The sequence below is a fragment of the Danio rerio genome, chromosome 10 (assembly GCF_052040795.2).
Source record: "Danio rerio strain M-AB ecotype USA chromosome 10, GRCz13ab, whole genome shotgun sequence".
In the NCBI taxonomy this organism is placed as follows: domain Eukaryota; kingdom Metazoa; phylum Chordata; class Actinopteri; order Cypriniformes; family Danionidae; genus Danio; species Danio rerio.
Window position 1 is genome coordinate 40,736,945 of NC_141030.1, and position 19,425 is coordinate 40,756,369.

At 39.2% G+C, this 19,425-nt stretch overlaps 1 protein-coding gene across 19 annotated transcripts in view; it reads right to left on the reverse strand.

Annotated features, from left to right (window-relative positions):
- myo18aa (myosin XVIIIAa) overlaps positions 1-19,425 on the reverse strand; it is a 124,669-nt gene that overhangs the window by 72,584 nt on the left and 32,660 nt on the right. For 6 of the 19 annotated variants that reach the window (XM_087271181.1, XM_087271171.1, XM_087271179.1 and 3 more), the window contains exons 1-7: positions 11,689-13,525; positions 7,770-7,857; positions 7,562-7,668; positions 5,264-5,440; positions 2,227-2,437; positions 1,009-1,151; positions 832-932 (exon numbers count right to left, since the gene is read on the reverse strand). In XM_087271181.1, coding sequence (XP_087127307.1) covers positions 832-932; positions 1,009-1,151; positions 2,227-2,437; positions 5,264-5,440; positions 7,562-7,668; positions 7,770-7,857; positions 11,689-11,814 — 953 coding nt within the window. In that variant the 5' untranslated portion in view covers positions 11,815-13,525. Of the gene's footprint in view, positions 1-831; positions 933-1,008; positions 1,152-2,226; positions 2,438-5,263; positions 5,441-7,561; positions 7,669-7,769; positions 7,858-8,266; positions 8,333-8,770; positions 8,843-9,662; positions 9,741-10,261; positions 11,126-11,688; positions 13,526-15,712; positions 15,752-17,936; positions 18,147-18,762; positions 18,895-19,425 lie in introns of those variants that run through there. The other 13 variants (XM_087271176.1, XM_087271168.1, XM_087271174.1 and 10 more) reach the window with 4 other exon arrangements.

Consider the following 19,425-nt stretch of genomic DNA (forward strand, 5'->3'; position numbering starts at 1 on the left):
ACTTGTTTCATACCTGGATGAATCAGTTTATTTGATCAGAAGTTTCTTGAATGAATGATTCAATAACTCAATGATTCACTTGTTTCATGGCTGGATGAATCAGTTTTTTTAATCAAAAGTTTCTTGAATGAATGATTCAATGACTCAAAGATTTCACTTGTTTCATTAATTAAGCATTAATAAGCATTTCTGAACTTTTCTCTGAAGCAGGTGATTCAGTTACTTAGGTTTGTTTCATTACTGGATGAATCAGCATTTTCTAACTAATCTTAGCTATTCTCTTGAACAACACATGATTCAGTGACCAGGAATTATCATTGTTTCTTGGATCAATGTCTCACTTGAAAATTTTCACTTGTTTAATTACTTGATAAATATGCATTTCTGAACTTTTCTCTTAAACAGGGGATCCAGTTACTAGGACTTATTTTATGCCTGGATGAATCAATGTACGATTCAATCACTTGAACTTGTTTCATTACTGGATGAATCAGCATTTTTTTTTAACTATTCTCTTGGACAAATGACTCAGTGGCTAGTAGGACTTGTTTCATAAGTGAATGAATCTGTGTTTTTGACACAATAATTCAATGACTCATAAAGATTTCACTTGTATCATTACTGGACGAATCAGCATTTTTTTAATTATTCTCCTGAACGATTGATTCAGTGATTTCAGATCTCTTTGAATAGAGATCTTCTAGCAAGTTCTTTTGCAGCTCTGTTTTTTAGTATGAGTATGCCAGAAAGGTGGCTGGGTAGATTCATGCAAGAAGTCTGCTTGCAATTTGCCTGCATGCTTTTGTATGTTAATAAAAGCCTTGTGCTCACTTTAGAGCTGCATCTGCTCCGGCCATCAGATAGTAAAACACATTGAAGCTTGATTCTCCTTCTGGTCGTCTGGTCACTCTGAATTTCTCCAGAAGCATGGTCTGTAGATGAGAAAACAGAGATAAATATTCCAACTTTTTTTTCCTGCAATTTGATTGCAGCCATGCTGTACCCTACCTGAACAGATGCAGATGCCACCTGTCCTGCTTGGTCAAAGTCTAGAGAGACGATATGTGAGAAGCGACTGGCGTTCCCATTCATAGCCGTACTGCAGTTCCCAAAAGCCTCCAGAACTGTGTACACCGCCTGCCATTTCTCAGCTGTGGAGAGGAGACACAATGCTCTTTGAAAAACATCCAAGTTAGTGGAAAAATATTTCAAACTATGTGAAGTTTAATTTTAAACTAATTTCGAGAGGAGCATGTGCTCATGATTGACCCAGCTGGTCCACATTAGCTAATCATTATCCTCCAATCAAAGGATCCCAAGTCTCTATATTTATCCTCACTTACTTTCTACAACTATTTTCGTCTGGAAGAAACCCCCCTCCTCCCCTTCTTCCTCCTTTATCCAGAATGGGCGGCACGGTGGCCCAGTGACTAGCACTGTTGCCTCACAGCAAGAATACCCATAGCGTTGGGTCCTCGCTGAGCCATCTGGTATTTCTGTGCGGAGTTTGCATGTTCTCCCCGTGTCCGCGTGGGTTTCCCCCGGGTTCCCCGGTTTCCTTCCACCATCCAAATGTGCTCTATATTGTAGATAAAATAAGCCTAAACCTTTTTTATAATGTCTTACTCTCAGGAAGTTCGCCTTAGCCTCAGCAGCGGGGGAGTTTGAGATCGACCTGAGCTCAATCTCCCCTCGCCCTGCAATAGGGGGGAGCCCTGGGCTCGAGGATCCCTTGAGCTCAGGGCTCTCTCCTGGGACAGCAATCCAAACAAGCTATGTATAAATCATGAGCTAAGTGTGAACTCTTGAATAAGAATGTGTTTGTAATCTATATAAACGTGAAATAAATTAAATAGAATATAAATGCAATATGAAAAAACTAACCTTTAAAAAAAATTGCAAATTCTGCATGAAAAACGTCTAAAACGTAAAAAAAAATTATAAATTGCTAATTTGTAAAACAAAAAAGAGCTTATTAAGATAATAAGTAAAAATATTTTATATGAATAATACTTAACCTAAAACAGACGGACACATATTATTATTCTTATTATTATTATTGGTAGCACATTAAAACAATAGTCCATTCATTAATGTTAGGTAATGTACTTGCTAACATGAAAAAACGATTTGTAATGCATTTATTATGGTATTTATTAATCTTTATTAACACTAGTTAATGTTATTTAAGTTAAAAACCAGGTGTAAACCCCACCCCTTTCTCACCTGAGTACACCTTCCCACTGCTGGCTGCGATGGTGACCAGGTACTGCAGCAGGTGCTGGGTGTTGGTGGTCTTTCCGCTGCCGCTCCTGCCCAGCAGAACGATGGTCTGGTCCTGACGTGTGGTCAGCAGCTGATGATACGCTGACTGAGCGACAGCGAAAATGTGGGGAGCTGTTTCCTCTCTCCGGCAGCCCTTAAACATCTGCATCACCTGAAACCAACAAACTATGTCAATAATTTTGAGGTGAATTAAGCCTCATTCACATTACACACTTGGGTGGAAATTGAAATCTTTAGTGAGCGTTCTCACCTTGATTTCTGTCATGTATACAAACATAACTGAACGGAAATAATAATATTATTTATAAACTGACAGCTTTCGCTGAGGATGCCATCTTGTGGTCAGATGCGTAAATTAATTTCGGCGTGCTAACTTAGTGCTTTATGAGTGTTTTCTAGCTGTTAAGTGTACATGAGTTGTACACTCATGATTGAGTTGCATTGTGGGATTATTAAAGTGCACTTCAAAACATCCACTATGGTTTTAGACACCACTTCAAATGGCTGCTCCCTCAAATAATGTTTTATTTAAGGATATAGACCGTGATTTCTGATCACTCCTAGTTTCAGTTGTCTGTTAGGTATGTTGCCAGGGGTAATATTTTATGATGATATTTACTGACAGTTGCTGCTTTTCTTGTTGCAGAAAATAAACATTGTGGAGGTAAAACAGCAAATATAAATAGAATCAGTACATAAATTAGGGCTGCTCAATATATCGTTTCAGAATTGATATCGCAATGTGCGTATCTGCAATAGTCACATCACTGAATGTGCAATGTTGAGTTTATATTTTGGGATTACAGTTCTCCAGAGCCACAGTTTAGAACACAGAAGCGTTGTGCAGTCATTGTAGAGTTTAACTGTAATAGAGTGAAAGTTTATCATGTGCAGGTGTTTTTAAGACTCATGACTATGTACACATTCAAGCACAAGTGAGTTAGAAGTATTCAGGCACAAGCAATTGTGCCATTTGAAACTTTAATAACTTAATGACTTGAAACAGATCATGATTCTCCCCTGATTGTGAATAAAAACTTAACAAAAATAGCATTATTTACTGGAGGTTCTAGAAAGAATATTAATCGTTGCAACTAATTTGAATAACTTGTTTCATAAACGAATAAATCAGTGTTTTGATCCAGTAACTTTAATTAAGATGAATTGTATTGGATTAGGGCAAAGCAGTGGCGCAGTACTGTCACCTCACAGCAAGAAGGTCGCTGGTTCTAGCCTTGGCTCAGTTGGCTTTTCTGTGTGGAGTTTGCATGTTCTCCCTGCATTTGCGTGGGTTTCCTCCGGGTGGTCCGGTTTCCCCCACAGTCCAAAGACATGTGGTACAGGTAAATTGAGTAGGAAATTTGTCCGTAATATATGAGTGTGTGCGTGGATGAATTGCGGCTGGAAGGGCATCCGCTGCGCAAAAACTTGCTGGATAAGATGGCGGTTCATTCTGCTGTGGCGAGCCCAGATTAACAAAGGGACTAAAAAAATGAATGAGTGAATGTATTGGATTATTTATACACTCTCAGAAATAAAAGTATGCAAACTGTACCTCCGGTGGTACCTTTTCAAAAGATACACTTTTGTACCTAAAGGGTACAAAATTATGTGTTAGTACCGAAAAAATTTAAAGAGGAGCACTTTTGTACTTTTTAGGTACTAATATGTTCCCATAAGGTATTATAATGGACCTTTTAGGTACAAATTTGTACCTTTTGAAAAGGTACCACCCCAGTGGCAGTTTGAGTACCTTTATTTCTGAGAGTGTACAATGAAGACTTTAGTGTTAATTTCAATGAGATTTTTCAATTTCTACAGTTAGACTCCACAGAAAACCATAAAACACTGTATATTTCCCTTTTATCTTGAATTTTTTTCATATTTTATGATTCATTCACTTCCCTACTGCAGTGGCGGATTTAGGCATGGGCAATATCCGCCCAGGGCAGCATCTTGCTGGGGGTGGCACAAGGAGACAGTGACGAGGAGAAAAAAAACAAGCACCAGTAAAAGCTTTAAGATACTGTTAACTTCATGCAAGTATATTGATTAGGAGCATTAATCCCAGAATAAAGACGTTAGGGGCCATTCACATTTAGCGTCTTTTGCATGTGCAAGCTTGTTACTCTCTATGTGCAACCGAAACAACGCTGGTGAAATCAAACTGACGCATGCACGAAGGAAACCATTTCTGCACGCCTCACGCGTTGCTCTGCTCCTGGTGTGAATCCTGGTTGTTCACAGTCACGGCGATAAAATTCGGCCAGCAGTGGGCACTCAACCTTTGGTCTGTGTGGGTCCTAATGCCCCAGTATAGTGACGGGGACTCTATACTGCTCTGTGAGCGCCGTCTTTTGGATGAGACGTTAAACTGAGGTCCGACTCTCTGTGGTCGTTAAAAATCCCAGGATGAAAAAAAGTGTAGGGGTTTAACTTCGGCATCCTGGCCAAATCTGCCCACTGGCCTCTTTCCAGCTAGTGTGTGGTGTGTGGTCTGGCGCAAAATGGCTGCCGTCGCATCATCCAGGTGGATGCTACACACTGGTGGTAGATAAGGAGATTCCCCCATTGTGTAAAGCGCTTTGAGTGCCCAGAAAAGCGCTATATAAACGTAAGGAATTATTATTTATATTATTATTATTATTATTATTAAAAAACAAAGATAAACTAGAAAAAGCGTGTGTTCTGTCATTGCGGCTATTTATCGGCGTCAAACACTGATCTATGTATGTTTACAGCACAGAGAACACAACCCGCTGGTGTAGGAACTAAGATAGCGTCCGTGAGCTCTACTGATGCTATCGCTTAAGAAAGTCGGTCTTCATTTGTATAAAGTTAGAAGACTACTTTGCCGCATCTCATGACATGCCCGCTAATGGTTTCTAGCTCGCCATTGAAATGAATGGTCACTTGTCGCTTTAGATGTCATTCATAGTGTAAATAGGGCTTTAGAGACGCTGTGTGAAGTTCATACCTTCTCTGAGTACATGGCAGGGCTGCAGAGAGGATTGATTAACAGCAGGTTTGGCCCAGCGTATGTGTGAATGAGGTTTCCACCATAACGCTGACGTAGAGAGTGAAGGATACTAGATTCATTGAGGTACAGGAGAGACGAGAGATCCTCCACGCGATCATATGACAGAGGATTCGCCTTAAAGACAGAATGACAGAACAATAGACAGAAGATTTAAAATCACAGTGAGGTTAGTCAGAAGTTACTTTAAAATGTAATTAATTGCTAGACTGTAAAAAAAAAGTCTTGCTGCCTTCAATTTTTTTGTTGAATCAAAAAACTTCTAGTCATCTCAGCTTACATCAGTCAAACATAAAACTTAACTTTAGTTGAAACCTGTATAACTTATTAAAATGAGTTAAAGCAACATACAAATATTTGTTGTCTGACCTTTTTCTATTACATTTTTTACAGTGTAATTACAGTACATAATTAAAACTGTATTTCAAGAGTTCACACTTAGATACTGTTTGACAACTTGTTAGCAAGTTAGCAGGTTTGGCATGCTGGCCCGGGAGAGAACCTTGAGCTCGGAGATAGTTGAGCCCAGGGCTCCCGCCTAGTCCATAGAGCATGTGAGGGGAATACGAGATCAAGTGGTTCTCAAGAGCTCCCCTGGTAAAGGAGGAAAGGAGGAGAAGGGGTGGATGGGGGGTTTCTTCGGAAAACGAAGATAGGGAGTAGTTCTAGCTAGGCTACTTATAGTGAGTTTGAATCAATCTGATTGACTAACTAATGAATGTAGATAAGTGGCCAGCTGCAGTCAATCATATCACGTGCTGCTCTCGAAATCAGTTTGTGTAACTTCACTTAAATTAATTTGTCTGAAAAGTAACTTAATTACTTAATGAGCAATTTCATTACTTCACTCAATACTAAAAATCCACATGAATGTCAACGCATAGACAATGGTAACTCTTAATTATTTAAATTTGAGTCAAACAGGAGCATTTGGTTTGGTTTAAAAAAAATGTAAACAACATACACTCACCTGCAACTTTATTAGATACACCTTACTAGTACCGGGTTGGAACCCTTTTGCCTTCAGAGGCAAGGTACTGGAAATATTTCTCAGCTGCTGACATATATAATGCGAATCTCCTGTTCCACATCACAAAGGTGCTCTATTGGATTGAGATCTGGTGACTGAGTACAGTGAACACATTGTCATGTTCAAGAAACCAGTCTGAGATGATTCACGCCTTGATGACATGGCACATTATCCTGCTGGAAGTAGCCATCAGAAGATGGGTACACTGTGGTCATAAAGGGATGGACATGGTCAGTAATAATTCTCAGGTAGGCTGTGGCATTGACACGATACTCAATTGGTACAGTTTTGGTGAGCCTGTGCGAACTGTAGCCTCAGTTTCCTGTTGTTAACTAATAGGAGTGGCACCCGGTGTGGTCTTCTGCTGCTGTAGCCCATCCGCCTCAAGGTTGGACATGTTGTGCATTCAGTTACTGTCGCCTTTCTATCAGTTGGAACCAGTCTGGCCATTCTCTTCTGACCTCTGGAATCAACAAGGCATTTGCGCCCCCAGAACTGCCGCTCACTGGATATTTTCTTTTTCGGACCATTCTCTGGTCCCTCAAACACTAAAAATGGTTGTGCATGAAAATCCCAATAGATCAGCAGTTTCTGAAATACTCAGACCAGCCGGTCTGGCACCAACTATGCCACCTTTAAAGTCACTTAAATCACCTTTCTCCTCCATTCTGATGCTCGGTCTGATCTGCAGCAGATCATCTTGACCATGTCTACATCTCTAAATGCATTGAGTTGCTGCCATGTGATTGGCTGATTAGAAATTTAACAAGCAGATGGACAGGTGTACCTAATAAAGTGGCCAGTGAGTGTATGTATGAAAACACAAACCTTTTCAAATTAATAACACCATATTTCATATTTACAATACGCTAACTTAAATTGTTTTCTAAGCATGTACAATTGTCTGACAAATCGAAGCTTCGTTAGTTGAAGGTTAGTATGGAAAGTATCTAAATTACATATAGATACCCTGCTTCTCCTAACTGACTTAAATAGAACCGCTGAATGTATGTATGTATAGAATTTAGAGGCAGGTATATTATAAGTAACTAATTAAATTACCTAAAAAATGAAAAGTAATCTCTTTACTTTTTAAGCAGAAAATAATTTCATTACAGTAACTAATTGCTTTATAACTAATTACACCCAACACAAATCTTACTAAGCACAATTAAACATTTGTTCAAGGCTTTACATTAGGCAATCACCTTTTCCACATCATCCTCATCCACTTCCAGTAATGTCCCATCATGCTCTAGTCTGATTTTTACTTTCCCCTCTGGGAGAGATCCTGTGTCCGTCTTGAGCTGTGTAGCTATATAGACAAAATACATATTTATTTGCTTGAAATAGAATCGTAGCTCATGGGAATTCGACCATAATAGGTTGTTTAATGAACTACAAGTCTTCACTGACCCAATGAGAAGCCATCTTTATGGACGAGCCAGACTTTCTCAGTGTTGTACCAGGCCTTCTCTGCAGCCAGCTGCTCCTCGGTCTTCACCTGCAACAGATAGTTGAGTACAGATTTAAGAAATGCATGCAAAGATCTAAGATATAGATAACATATATGTCAAATGTGAAGCATCTGCCCACATCAAAACAACTAGAGCTATGTATAATACAAAGAAACCACACATTCAACCTGAAAATTATACTGCAGTGCAATGCACACCGTCAGGTTAAAATCTAAACCACAGCTACTGAAAAAGCAGTTCAAATTATCTGCACAAAACAAGGAAAAAGAAAACTGGAAAAATGAAATGCCACTTGTGCACACCAAAGTAGAATTTGCTGGGAAACATGCTTCTATTCATACTGGTAAGTTAATGAGATTCCTCTCATAGCACTATCATAATCTAGTAAGCGGTACACATTAGCAGAATTACACGCAGGCGATGCAGTGGCCAGACCTTAGACAGACAGGCAGCTTCATGTGCAGCCTGCAGGATAGCCACAGGGTCCTCGGCTGCCTTGGCCTACATTGAGCCGGAAAACCAAGTCAGAAAAAGTGACGAATATACAAACTCTCACCGGTAAAAAAAAAAAAAAACAACTGGCAAGGAGACCTGGTTTAATCAAAATTCTACTTGAACATTAGTAAAAAGTTAATGTAGACTGAAAATGATAGATGGATGGATGGATGGATGGATGGATAGACAGACAGACAGACAGACAGACACATAGATAGACAGATAGATAGATAGATAGATAGATAGATAGATAGATAGATAGATAGATAGATAGATAGATAGATAGATAGATAGATAGATAGATAGATAGATAGATAGATAGATAGATAGATAGATAGATAGATAGATAGATAGATAGATAGATAGATAGATAGATAGATAGATAGATAGATAGATAGATAGATAGATAGATAGATAGACAGACAAATAGAAAGCAGAGGTTACAGGAGGTCTTTCTGCAGAGAAGTTCTGCTCCAGATGTTTGTGATTCTCTGGGGTGGGCATCACTTGAGACCCCTATGGAGGGAATCAAATAGGATCAGTGATTCTTGAGCAGACCTGACTGGGATCAGCAGTATTAAAATCTACTGGCCTACAAGTATAATGTAAAACCAGGACACAATACTATAATCAGTGAGAGATACAGTTGACATCAATGAGTCTGAATACATTCTAACTTCAGGCAAAACAATGTCTTATTGCTGAACACTCTGTCTTTATCCCTACTCACATGTCTTTGGATTTTGATACTATCCGTGAAACATTCACTATTCCGCAGTCCGAAATGAAAACTTATGGCAAACATAATCAAAATGTAGCAGTAGTAAAGTTTTGAGTTTTCGCGCTGATTGCCTCACCTGATTCAGAGCTCCTATTGGTTCTTGGTTTGACGCTTGTCGTAGCTCAGGAGTGTTTAAACTCAGTCCTGGAGGGCCGGTGTCCTGCAAAGTTTAGTTCCAACCTCAATTAGACTCACCTGGGATAGGTAATCAAGCTCTTACTAAGCTTTCTAGAAACATCCTTGCAGGTGTGTTGAGGCAAGCTGGACCTAAATTCTGCAGAACACCGGCCCTCCAGGAACGAGTTTGGACACCCCTGTCGTAGCTGAAGTCACACCGCGGGAAAGTGCTTGAAATCTTTTGACACTGCCAGAACGTCCTCACAGGGACATTTGATTGCAACGGCCTTTAAGATGCTACCGGTGAACATGTCAAACCAACAATGAAAGACCACAGATTTTACTCTAGGATTAGTCTCAGACAACCAAGCCATGGCTGCAGTGGCACAGTGTAAGCAGGACTTTACTCAAATACCTTGGGGGTTGCAGGACACACACCTGTTGGTTGGTGATGGTGGAAATCTGTGACGGAAGTTTACCAGCAGGAGCTGCAGAAGGTTTTGACACTCCCTTTACCTTCACACACATACCACTAGTCACTAGGCTTATATGTGAGAAGACATTTACATTTATTCATTTAGCAGATGCTTTTGTCCAAAATTGAGGATAAAAACACACTTCAAATCACCAGAGAATAGCAATATACAGATGCCATGGCAAATTTAAGTTAGTGTAGCAGCTTTTCCCCAAACTTGTGAGATGGAAACCAACAGATACAAGTTGTCCGCAATTGACATGATCAGTGCAAATGCAATGTTAGTCTGATATATAACCTACGCCTTAACCCAACAATTTTGCTGTTAAAACCAGAGATGTTGTGCCTTCAAAAATGTCACTTTCTCATCAGTTGTCATGCTGAATTATCGTAGCGATCCTCTGGTTTAATAGATAGCACTTCAATCCACTCCAAAGAGTTAAAGTAGTAGAGAAGTCAGAAGCCTTTATGCAAACAGTGAGAGATTAGTTCTGCAGTAAGACTGGGCTGCTGAGCAATTTCATGCGTTTCAAAAGCATTGAGAAAGACATGCAGTCTGTACCTCCGGCTTTCGTACAGCGACCATCCGGGACGCAGGAATAAACCCTGTGGGAGGTGCTAGTGGATCAACTTTAGGCTTGGGTATAAATCCTGGCACTGATGGAAACGGGTCTCGCTTCGGAGGGGGAAGAAATCCTGCTGGAGGTGCTAAAGGATCAGGTTTGGGCACAGATTGAGTGGAAAGGTTTGCTTTAGAAGCAGGATTAAATCCTGAGGGTGGTGTAGGATGATCAGGATTGGGTGTAGGTTGAGTGGAAGAGTTTGGTTTTGGGATAAAACCAGCAGGTGGAGCCAATAGATTGGGCTTGGCAGCTGGAATGAATCCAGCTGGAGGGGTAAGAGGATTCTGCTTAGGAGGTAAAAAGCCTACAGGAGGTGCAAGAGGGTCTGCTTTAGGAGGTGGACTGGTTGCTGGGACAGACAGTTGGGGTTCCTCTGTGGGTGTCTCACTTTCCCCAGTCCTTTCTTGGCTTTCCTCCTGAGTTTCTTTGCGTTCGGTAGCTCTCGAGCGGGAGCGATGTTCTTTACTTCTTGCACGCCCCATTAGGCTGGTCAACCCGAAAGCAAGAGCGTCTCCATCCACCGAGCTGCTGGCTTGCAGGGGCCGGCTAGTTTTGGGAACTGAAGTAGCTGTTGACTGCTTTTCCTCTGACCCTGTTTTATTCGCCAGATTGAGTCCTCTTCTTGCCAGTGTATCTGATTCCATGCTGCCTTGTCTTCCATTAATGGACCCACTGCTCCTCTGATCTATATTCATTGGCCGCTCTGGATTCAGCGGTGTTGATGGTTCCCCTCGCTGTCGCTCAGTTGGACCACTTACCGATGGTGTTGTCTGGGGTTGACTCGTGCTGTTCTCACTCTCTGACTGTTCATAAAACCCAAAACACACATGTACAGGTCAAAACAAAGTAAACATGCGCTAGCTGCTGGAACAAAAATATAAGAGTTCACATCACTCCTAACCTACAATAATACAAGGTTTACAATAGCTTTGGTAAAATTCCACAAGCAACAACCTTCCAAAGTTTCCTGAATTTCCCAAAAGGTGTCAGACGGGTTTCTGTTCTAAATATCAGAAGCTCTTCACTCTCTCCAGCACAGCAGCACTACTGAGTTCATCTGAAAAACACTTTGATTTGCTTTCTTCCACATGGCCAGGCACTTTGCAGTTCTTTTCTCAGCACAGTTAGACAGGTTAACTGACAAACCCAGTAATTAAGGTCACTGCAGCGCAGCGCTGGCTCAAAGCCCTGAAACACAACTCTACTGGATCAACCGCATGGACTTTTTGTACTCTCTCACACCATGCACAATTCAGAACCTTAAGTATTCCAAAGACCTCATAATCATTTCACACTTTAAAATGACAGTTTATAGTGCACATTTATTCTTAAGGTGCTAAGAACGAGCTCTTTTATGCAGACAGACCTTCATGTCTATCCTGAAGGTGATGATACTGGTGCTCTTCCAGCTGTGCACGCTGTTCTGCGGGATGCTGAAAGCAACAGCAGCACTCTGAGAGTGCTGGACAGGCCCCCAGTCCGATACCTCCATGATGACTTGCAACCCTCTCACACATTTGCTTCAGGCACATTCTTAGCTCAGCATCCTTCTCCTGCTCCTTCCCTCTCTTTCTTCCTCTACACTACAGCAGTGATTGGAGGACGAAAAGGGGCAGGGTGTGATGTCAGCAGGCTCCACCCACTAGAGTAGAGCAGCAGGACAGTGCCAAACAAACACCAACATACTATACCATCACTCTGACATAAACATGAACACTACAGTACGTTAACAACTGAACATTTGAGCATTCAGCACAAGTTCTGGAAGCCACTTTGTTTTGCCAATACCTATTAAAAGGCCACCTTTCAATCAATACTACTCCACAAATTCCTCTGGATTAAATAGGTGAAGAAATAGAAAGAAGAAATAGATGAACTACATACACACTAGGGCTGTGCAACATGACAATATATATATTGTGTGGACAAAATAAAAAGCCGTTAATTTTATATTATGTATATTTATATTGTGGTGTCACAAAATACATTGTTTACTTACTTTCATTATTTATAAAAGAGTACTACACACCATTACTGTGATTCAGGCAGCATTGTGAGAAAGTTACAAACTTAAAAAGTATAATGTTTACATTTAGCATTTTATTTAGCTTTTTTTTTTTTTTTTATGTTGGACCTGACTAGGCATGGGCCGGATTCAGATTCTGACGGTATGATAACCTTGGATGAAAATATCACGGTTCCATGGTATCATGGTATTGTGCTCACTGCTCTAAAATATGTTGTTTTTAAAAGTCTAGGTAAAAAAACAACCACTTATTTCCCTTGAACACAATATATTTTATTTTTTGAAAGATTTATGATTTTTTTGAGCAGTATACATGTCAGGCTAAATAATTTAAATGGATCCATAGCTGCATCCCAAATCGCATACTTATGCACTATTTAGGCCGCATACTTACTACTTATGCCATTTTGTAGTATAAATAGTGTAAGTAGTGTGTTCACACTGAAAACTCTAAAAATCATAAGTGCACTTTAATTTCCCGGATGATGCACTCATTCAGCCGGTAAAATGAAGTGTGTAATGATGGACACTTCACGCACTCAACGACCGCAGGTTAGCTTACGTAGCGGAAGGGGCGGAGCAAAGCAAAAATTTTCCTATGAGAGTGATTATAGTGCCTCCCGATGGTGAATGTGGCAATACTCACGGCAGGTATTATTTGATAATTCGGTCGTTTATTTCACTGATTTGGCGTCCGTCAAACGTCATTAGGGAAACGGTTTGAATTTCCGCTTAATAAAAAAACAATAGTGTGCCATTTGGGACGACACTACATACATATACTATGCTGTTGAGTGTGTAAGTGCATGAGTACATAGTGCATGAGTGCATAGTGTATAGTGTGCCATTTGGGACGCAGCTCTTGACTTGACTGCTGTCTTTGTTAGTTTCAAAAACACAGATTTCTTTACAGTTTAAAACGGCATATTTGGATATTTTCTGCTGGAGATACTTTTGTCCTAAAAAAATAAAATAAATGTAAATTAAAAACTTACACATACCTTAGGAATGGAATTACAGAAAATTTTGGCAGTTTTAAAACCTTGACTTTTCCCAAACCGCCGTATACCCTAAAAACTTGCTTAGACCTGACATCATTTGTTTTTTTGTTTTTTTAATCAAACATTGCCCTGATGTTCTAAATAAAGTGAAATATGATCACATGCGATCCAGTAAATACTTTAAAATGTAAAAAAAAAAAATGAATAGAACTTTTCATCATGTGAAAAAATATTTTCAATTTGGATAGAAACCCCATAAATGACTAGTTAGACAGTTGCGCATAATATATAGTGAAAGATTAATTTATACGTGGGACTCACTGTATCGCAAATAAAGAGATAAACAAATGTTTTAAGGAATTTTACTCAAAGCTATACACCTCAGACACGGAGTTGGACTCACAAACAATGGAATCATTTCTACATAAATGTAATCTCCCCGAGTTATCTTCAGAGGACCGGGCATCTCTTAATAAAGACTTTACTTTAGAGCAGGGGTGTCCAAACACGGTCCTGGAGGGCTGGTGTCCTGCATATTTTAGTTCCAAGCCCAATTAAACACACCTGACCCAGGTAATCAAGCTCTTTCTAGGTATACTAGAAACTTTCAGGAAGGTGTGTTGAAAGAAGTTTGAGCAAAACTATGCAGGACACTGGCCCTCCAGGATCGAGTTTAGACACCCCTGCTTTAGAGGAATTAAAGATCACAATAAATACTTTAAAAACCGCTAAAACTTCCGGTCCCAATGGGCTGCCAGCTAAACTATATAAAAAAATTCAGCCACATACTTACTCCATATTTGTTTAAGGCTTTTTTCAGCAACTGTAAATAACTGGACTACCACCAACTTTTTCTGAGGCTATTATTACAGCATTTCTTTAAAAAGGTAAAAATCCTAAAGAAGTTGTGGCGTACAGACCCTTCTTAAGACCCATCTCCCTTCTCATTGTTGATAAAAAATATTATCTAAAACACTTGCTAATAGACTCTATAAATTAATTAATAAATTGGTTAATGTACAGTTGAAGTCAGAATTATTAGCCCCCTGAATTATTAGCCCCCCTGTTTATTTTTTTCCACAATTTCTGTTTAACGGAGAGATTTTTTTCAACACGTTGATTTTTTAAACATTATAGCTCATCTCTAATAACTGATTTATTTTATCTTTGCCATGATGACGGTTAATAATATTTAACCAGATATTTTTCAAGACACTTCTATACAGCTTAAAGTGGCATATAAAGGCTTAACTAGGTTAATTAGGGTAACTAGGCAGGTTAGAGTAAATTAAGCAAGTTATCCGAGTGGAGTGAGGTTACTTGTTTGCTGTCCTTGATTTGGGAGATGAGTTTATAACTTGGATAAGAATTTTGTTCAGTAGTCCATTAGCATGCGTTTCAATAAATAGAACAATTTCAGACTCTTTTTACCTTAAACTCCCTTTAGATATTCTTTATCTACATGTAGATTCTGATGTAGCACTTATTATATTAGCGCATTCTGACAAATTCACTGAGCTGTGCATAACAGAGATTTCTTACATATTGTTTGATAACAGCAAAAAAGCTACTATTATTGCACTGGAAAAATGTTAATCCTTCAACTGCTAAACTATAGCTTTAAGAATTGATATCTACTTTGCACTTGGAATGAGTTAGATGTCTTTTAAAAGGCAACATTGGACAATTTCACAAGATTTAGGGCCCTTTCTTCTGTCCCTTAATGGGGAATTATTTTCCCCAAAGGAACATATTGTAACTAAAAAGTAGTTTTGATTATCGCTGTATTGTATACTTATAGACTGGGGTTGGGGTGTTTATTATTTTGGGATGAAAATTAATCCCGGAATTTGTGAAATAAACTATTAATGAACTGAATTTACATAAATGGTACTGTAACGTGATATCAGGATATGACTGAAGAGATGTTTGTCATATCGCCCAGCCCTATTTCAAACAATTCAATTGTTAGTTAGTTTAGTTCAGTTCAGTGTGGTTTAATTTTCACTCCTAAAAGTCTAAACACTGAAGAGCAAATCCATTGATTTGCAGCTTCACAAGTCCCAAAACTAAGCAAGCCAGTGGTGACAGCAATTACAGACAAAGTACAGCAATTACAGAGAAAATGCAAGGCCGGAAGCCAACAGCTTTCGTAAAAGATAAAGGCTTTTCAAAACAAACCCCATCTTTAGCAACTCCCGATGATATATGTGAAGTAAACACACAAGGATGTGTTTTCAAGTGAACCCCAGCCACAATAACAAATGCTGAGTGCTAAGAGATGTGAGCTCATCTGATCTCTGAACAGGCACCCTTCTGAACTCAGAGTCATGCAGTAATGAAGATGCCGCTTAAACACTTACACTCGAGCCTTTAGCACCCGGTACGTTTTCATCTTTCACCTGAAGTGAGGAAGATGAACACAGTGGTAAAGTTAATGTTGTTCTGGATGTAGCATATAACCATATTTTCTCTCTCTTATCCCAATCTACACTTTGTTGACTCATAGATTCTCATAGAGATGTAGTTCAGATATTATTTCTCTGTAAGAATAAAGCTTAACATCTGCCTTTTTTCAGCTACAGTGGGGAAAATAAGTATTGAGCATGTCATGTTTTTTTTTTCCTGGGAATAATATTTCTAAAGGAGCTGTTGATACGAGATTGAACCAGATTTTGGTAAAAAAAAAAAAAAAAAACATTTTAAGTGATAACAATTGTATGACACAAGAAAAAAATACTGAAATGTGTATAATACTAATGACTTTTTGGTGGTGGCAACTTAAAGACACCTCTCAGATGAAGAATGAAGTCACATGGAATGCTCAGGTGTGATTTTTATCACAGACTTCAACAGAGTGTAAAAATCTTGATGGTTCTGTGGGTCTCTTGTCAAATTTATTTTGTATTTTCTATTGGTCAAGTGATTGGCTGGGCCATTCTACAGCTTGTTTTTTTTTCTCTGAAAGCATTTGAGAGTTTCCTTGGCTGTGTTTTGGATCATTGTCTTGCTGAAATGTCCATCCTGATTTCATCTCCATCCTCCTGCTAATGTAGATGTTGGACTGAAGCAGCTGATATTCATTTACGATGAGGAAGGGCAGAGGGTTGCTGAAGAACTACTGAGAGATTTCAGTTGCTGTCTGGGCTTTCACTGCCTTTTTACACCTCCCTTTCTTCATGTGTTCAATACTTTTCTTTGCGTCGTATTATTTTTATTACACAACTTCACTTGTAAACTAATTAGATTTGTTTTCATTGCATGTATGGATTTCTTTGGTTGGTACTAACATCCGCGGAAAATTTCAAGTCAACGGCACCTTATGTTGTTGAGAAAAATAGTGATGTGCTCAATACTTATTTTCCAAGCTGTACTAAAAACTAAGCTTCAAATACACAGCAGACCAACGCTAACTAGAAAATTAAAGGGATAGTTCACTCAAAACTGAAAGTTCTGTCATCGTTTACTCACCCTTTTCCTCTTTCAAACCTGTTTGACGTTCTTCTGTTTAGAAGAACTTCACTTTAGAAGCACTTTAGCAACAAGACCAGCAGCGTGTAAGTACATTTAGACTTGTTTTCAGTGTTTGTGTATGGTTCTAGCTGTTATCAGCTGTTTGTGATCCCCCCCCCCTCCCCCCCTTGATTTGTATAGCGCTTTTACAATGTAGATTGTGTCAAAGCAGCTTCACATAAATGGTCATAGTAACTGGATCAGGGTAGTTCAGTTTTTAGTGTTTAAGTTCAGTTCAGTTTAGCTCAGTTCAGTGTGGTTTGAAGTCATTACTAAGAGTCCAAACACTGAAGAGCAAATCTGTCGATGAAATCCATTTAGACTTGTTTTCAGCTGTTTGTGTGTGGTTCTAGGACATTTAAACTTGTTTTCAGTTGTCTGTGTTTGCTACTAGAAAGTTTACTCACTGTTTTCTAGGTTACTGTAAGAGCTTGTGTGTCGATCGCGGACGGTTTCGCGCCCCCCGCCTCAGTTTTTGGTGTTTTTACTCTCGAGGCATGTCCAAGCGCCAGGTAAAGAGTATATTCAGCATAGTAGGTTGAATTAGAAGGAGAAGCACTTTAGCAACAAGACCAGCCGCAAAAAATAAAAGTAAATAAATAAATAAATTACTAATGTTTTGCTTCTTACACTTTACATACCTGAAACTTGCCTACAGCACTTATTCATTGTTGCTCTTATAGTTGTATAAATTGCTTCCTTGTCCTCATTTGTAAGTCGCTTTGGATAAAAGCGTCTGCTTAATGACTAAATGTAAATGTAACACATAAGAAAACTGTTTAAAATAGTGTAGAATTTTTGAAAAAAGCTGGAAAGCACTGACTTCCATAGTATTTGTGGAAAGTCGATGGAAAGTTTTCAGCTTTCTTCAGAATATCTTCTTTAGTGGTGAAGTTTGAAACCACTTGAGGGAGAATAAATAGTGGGTCTTTTTGTTTTTGGGTAAACTATCCCTTTAAGTACTTAAGGACTCTTTTAAGACAAAGCAGGAGTTTTCAAGGTAATAGGAACTGGTTTGATTTCACCTGTCCTGCACACACGATAAGTTCATGAGCAAACAGCATGAAACTGTACTTCCCTTTTTCTCCCAAAATGAGAAACGAGACGAGAAGGCCATGGAGAAACCAACAGTTCAGGATAGGGCAGGAGAAGAAAGGAAAGGGGAACAGAGGAGGGCTGGATCCGAGAAGGGGAATAATTCAAGATCAGTGACAGTGAGGGTAGTTTTCTCAGGTGAAGTTTTGGGGGTACTAGGACCCTGTGGTGAACGGGTAAAATGTGTAGCTACAAAAGAAGAGAGATGGATAAGCATCAAAAGATTAAGCAGAATCATTAACATAGACTTACAGCATAACACTCGCTTAGCCAAACAAAAACGCGATCAGTTATCGTCTTTACATTGCCAATTTGGAACTTGTCAACCTAAAAATGACAATTCTGTTATTGTTTATGTGTTTGTCAGTCTCATGATGTTCAAAACTCATGATTTTTATTGTATTATGTTTTATCCTTGTTCTTTCTTCATTTTTAAGTATATGAATGACAACTTGAGCTGTCTCTAAAATGACAAGAGAAATTAGTTTTGATGATTCATGCAATATCCCAAACTTCCTGAAAATCCAAGTTGTTATTTAAGTAAATGATGACAGAAGTACAAAAATAGATCCAAATAGAGTCCATGTGAATCAAACTCTTCACTAACTAAACAAAAATAATGCAAACTAGTAACACAGAAACAAGTCAGTCTGAAAGTGAAGGTGCAGTTTCAGGCAACAGCACTGAGCTTTCATGATACACCAGAACATTGACTATAAATAGAGCACATGAGAAGAGGCCACAATTTTAAGTAACAAGCACACACACAGGCTGTCCGGCAAGCTTTAAATCTTGATTCTTATACCTGTCACACAGAAAGTAGACGCACTGTATTGCCTCTGTTAGGTTAAGCAGGTGATCAAGTAGAGATCCATGAGCAGACGTCTTGAGTGGAGTTCAACGTGGGACAGGACATTACGACAGAGACGTCGAGCATGGGTTTAGCATCGAGAGGGGAGGGGATAGCAGCTGTTGCAGGGCACCAGAGATATAAATAACCATGTAGACCCCAGAAACTCCCTGGCCACACATACAGAGACACATATGTAAACATAAACATAACAAACTGGATTCAATCAGCTTTACTGTTCTTTCAGAAAATCCAGGCAAACTCAATTCACAAACTTATTCAACCAAGACGACATGTTCAAATCCTACCACAAGAGGGCGACAACATGTGCATATTAAAACACTGCTCTTCCTCGTAGATCCACCAGAGGGAGATGTTGTGCACACTTCACAATGAGCTCATAACTTTTGGCCTGAGTTAACTAGCATTTGAGCAAACCTCCAACACTAAGTATTATAAGCTTTGCTAGGTAACTATCCAAACACTGTCCCATGATATCTAGGGATACCTTTTCACCACTGAAACACCCCACAGAGACATTTAATACATGCTAGAAATCTCTTTAGCACTACATCTTGGTATGAAGTGATGAAGCTAAGCTATTTTTGATAGCAGCTG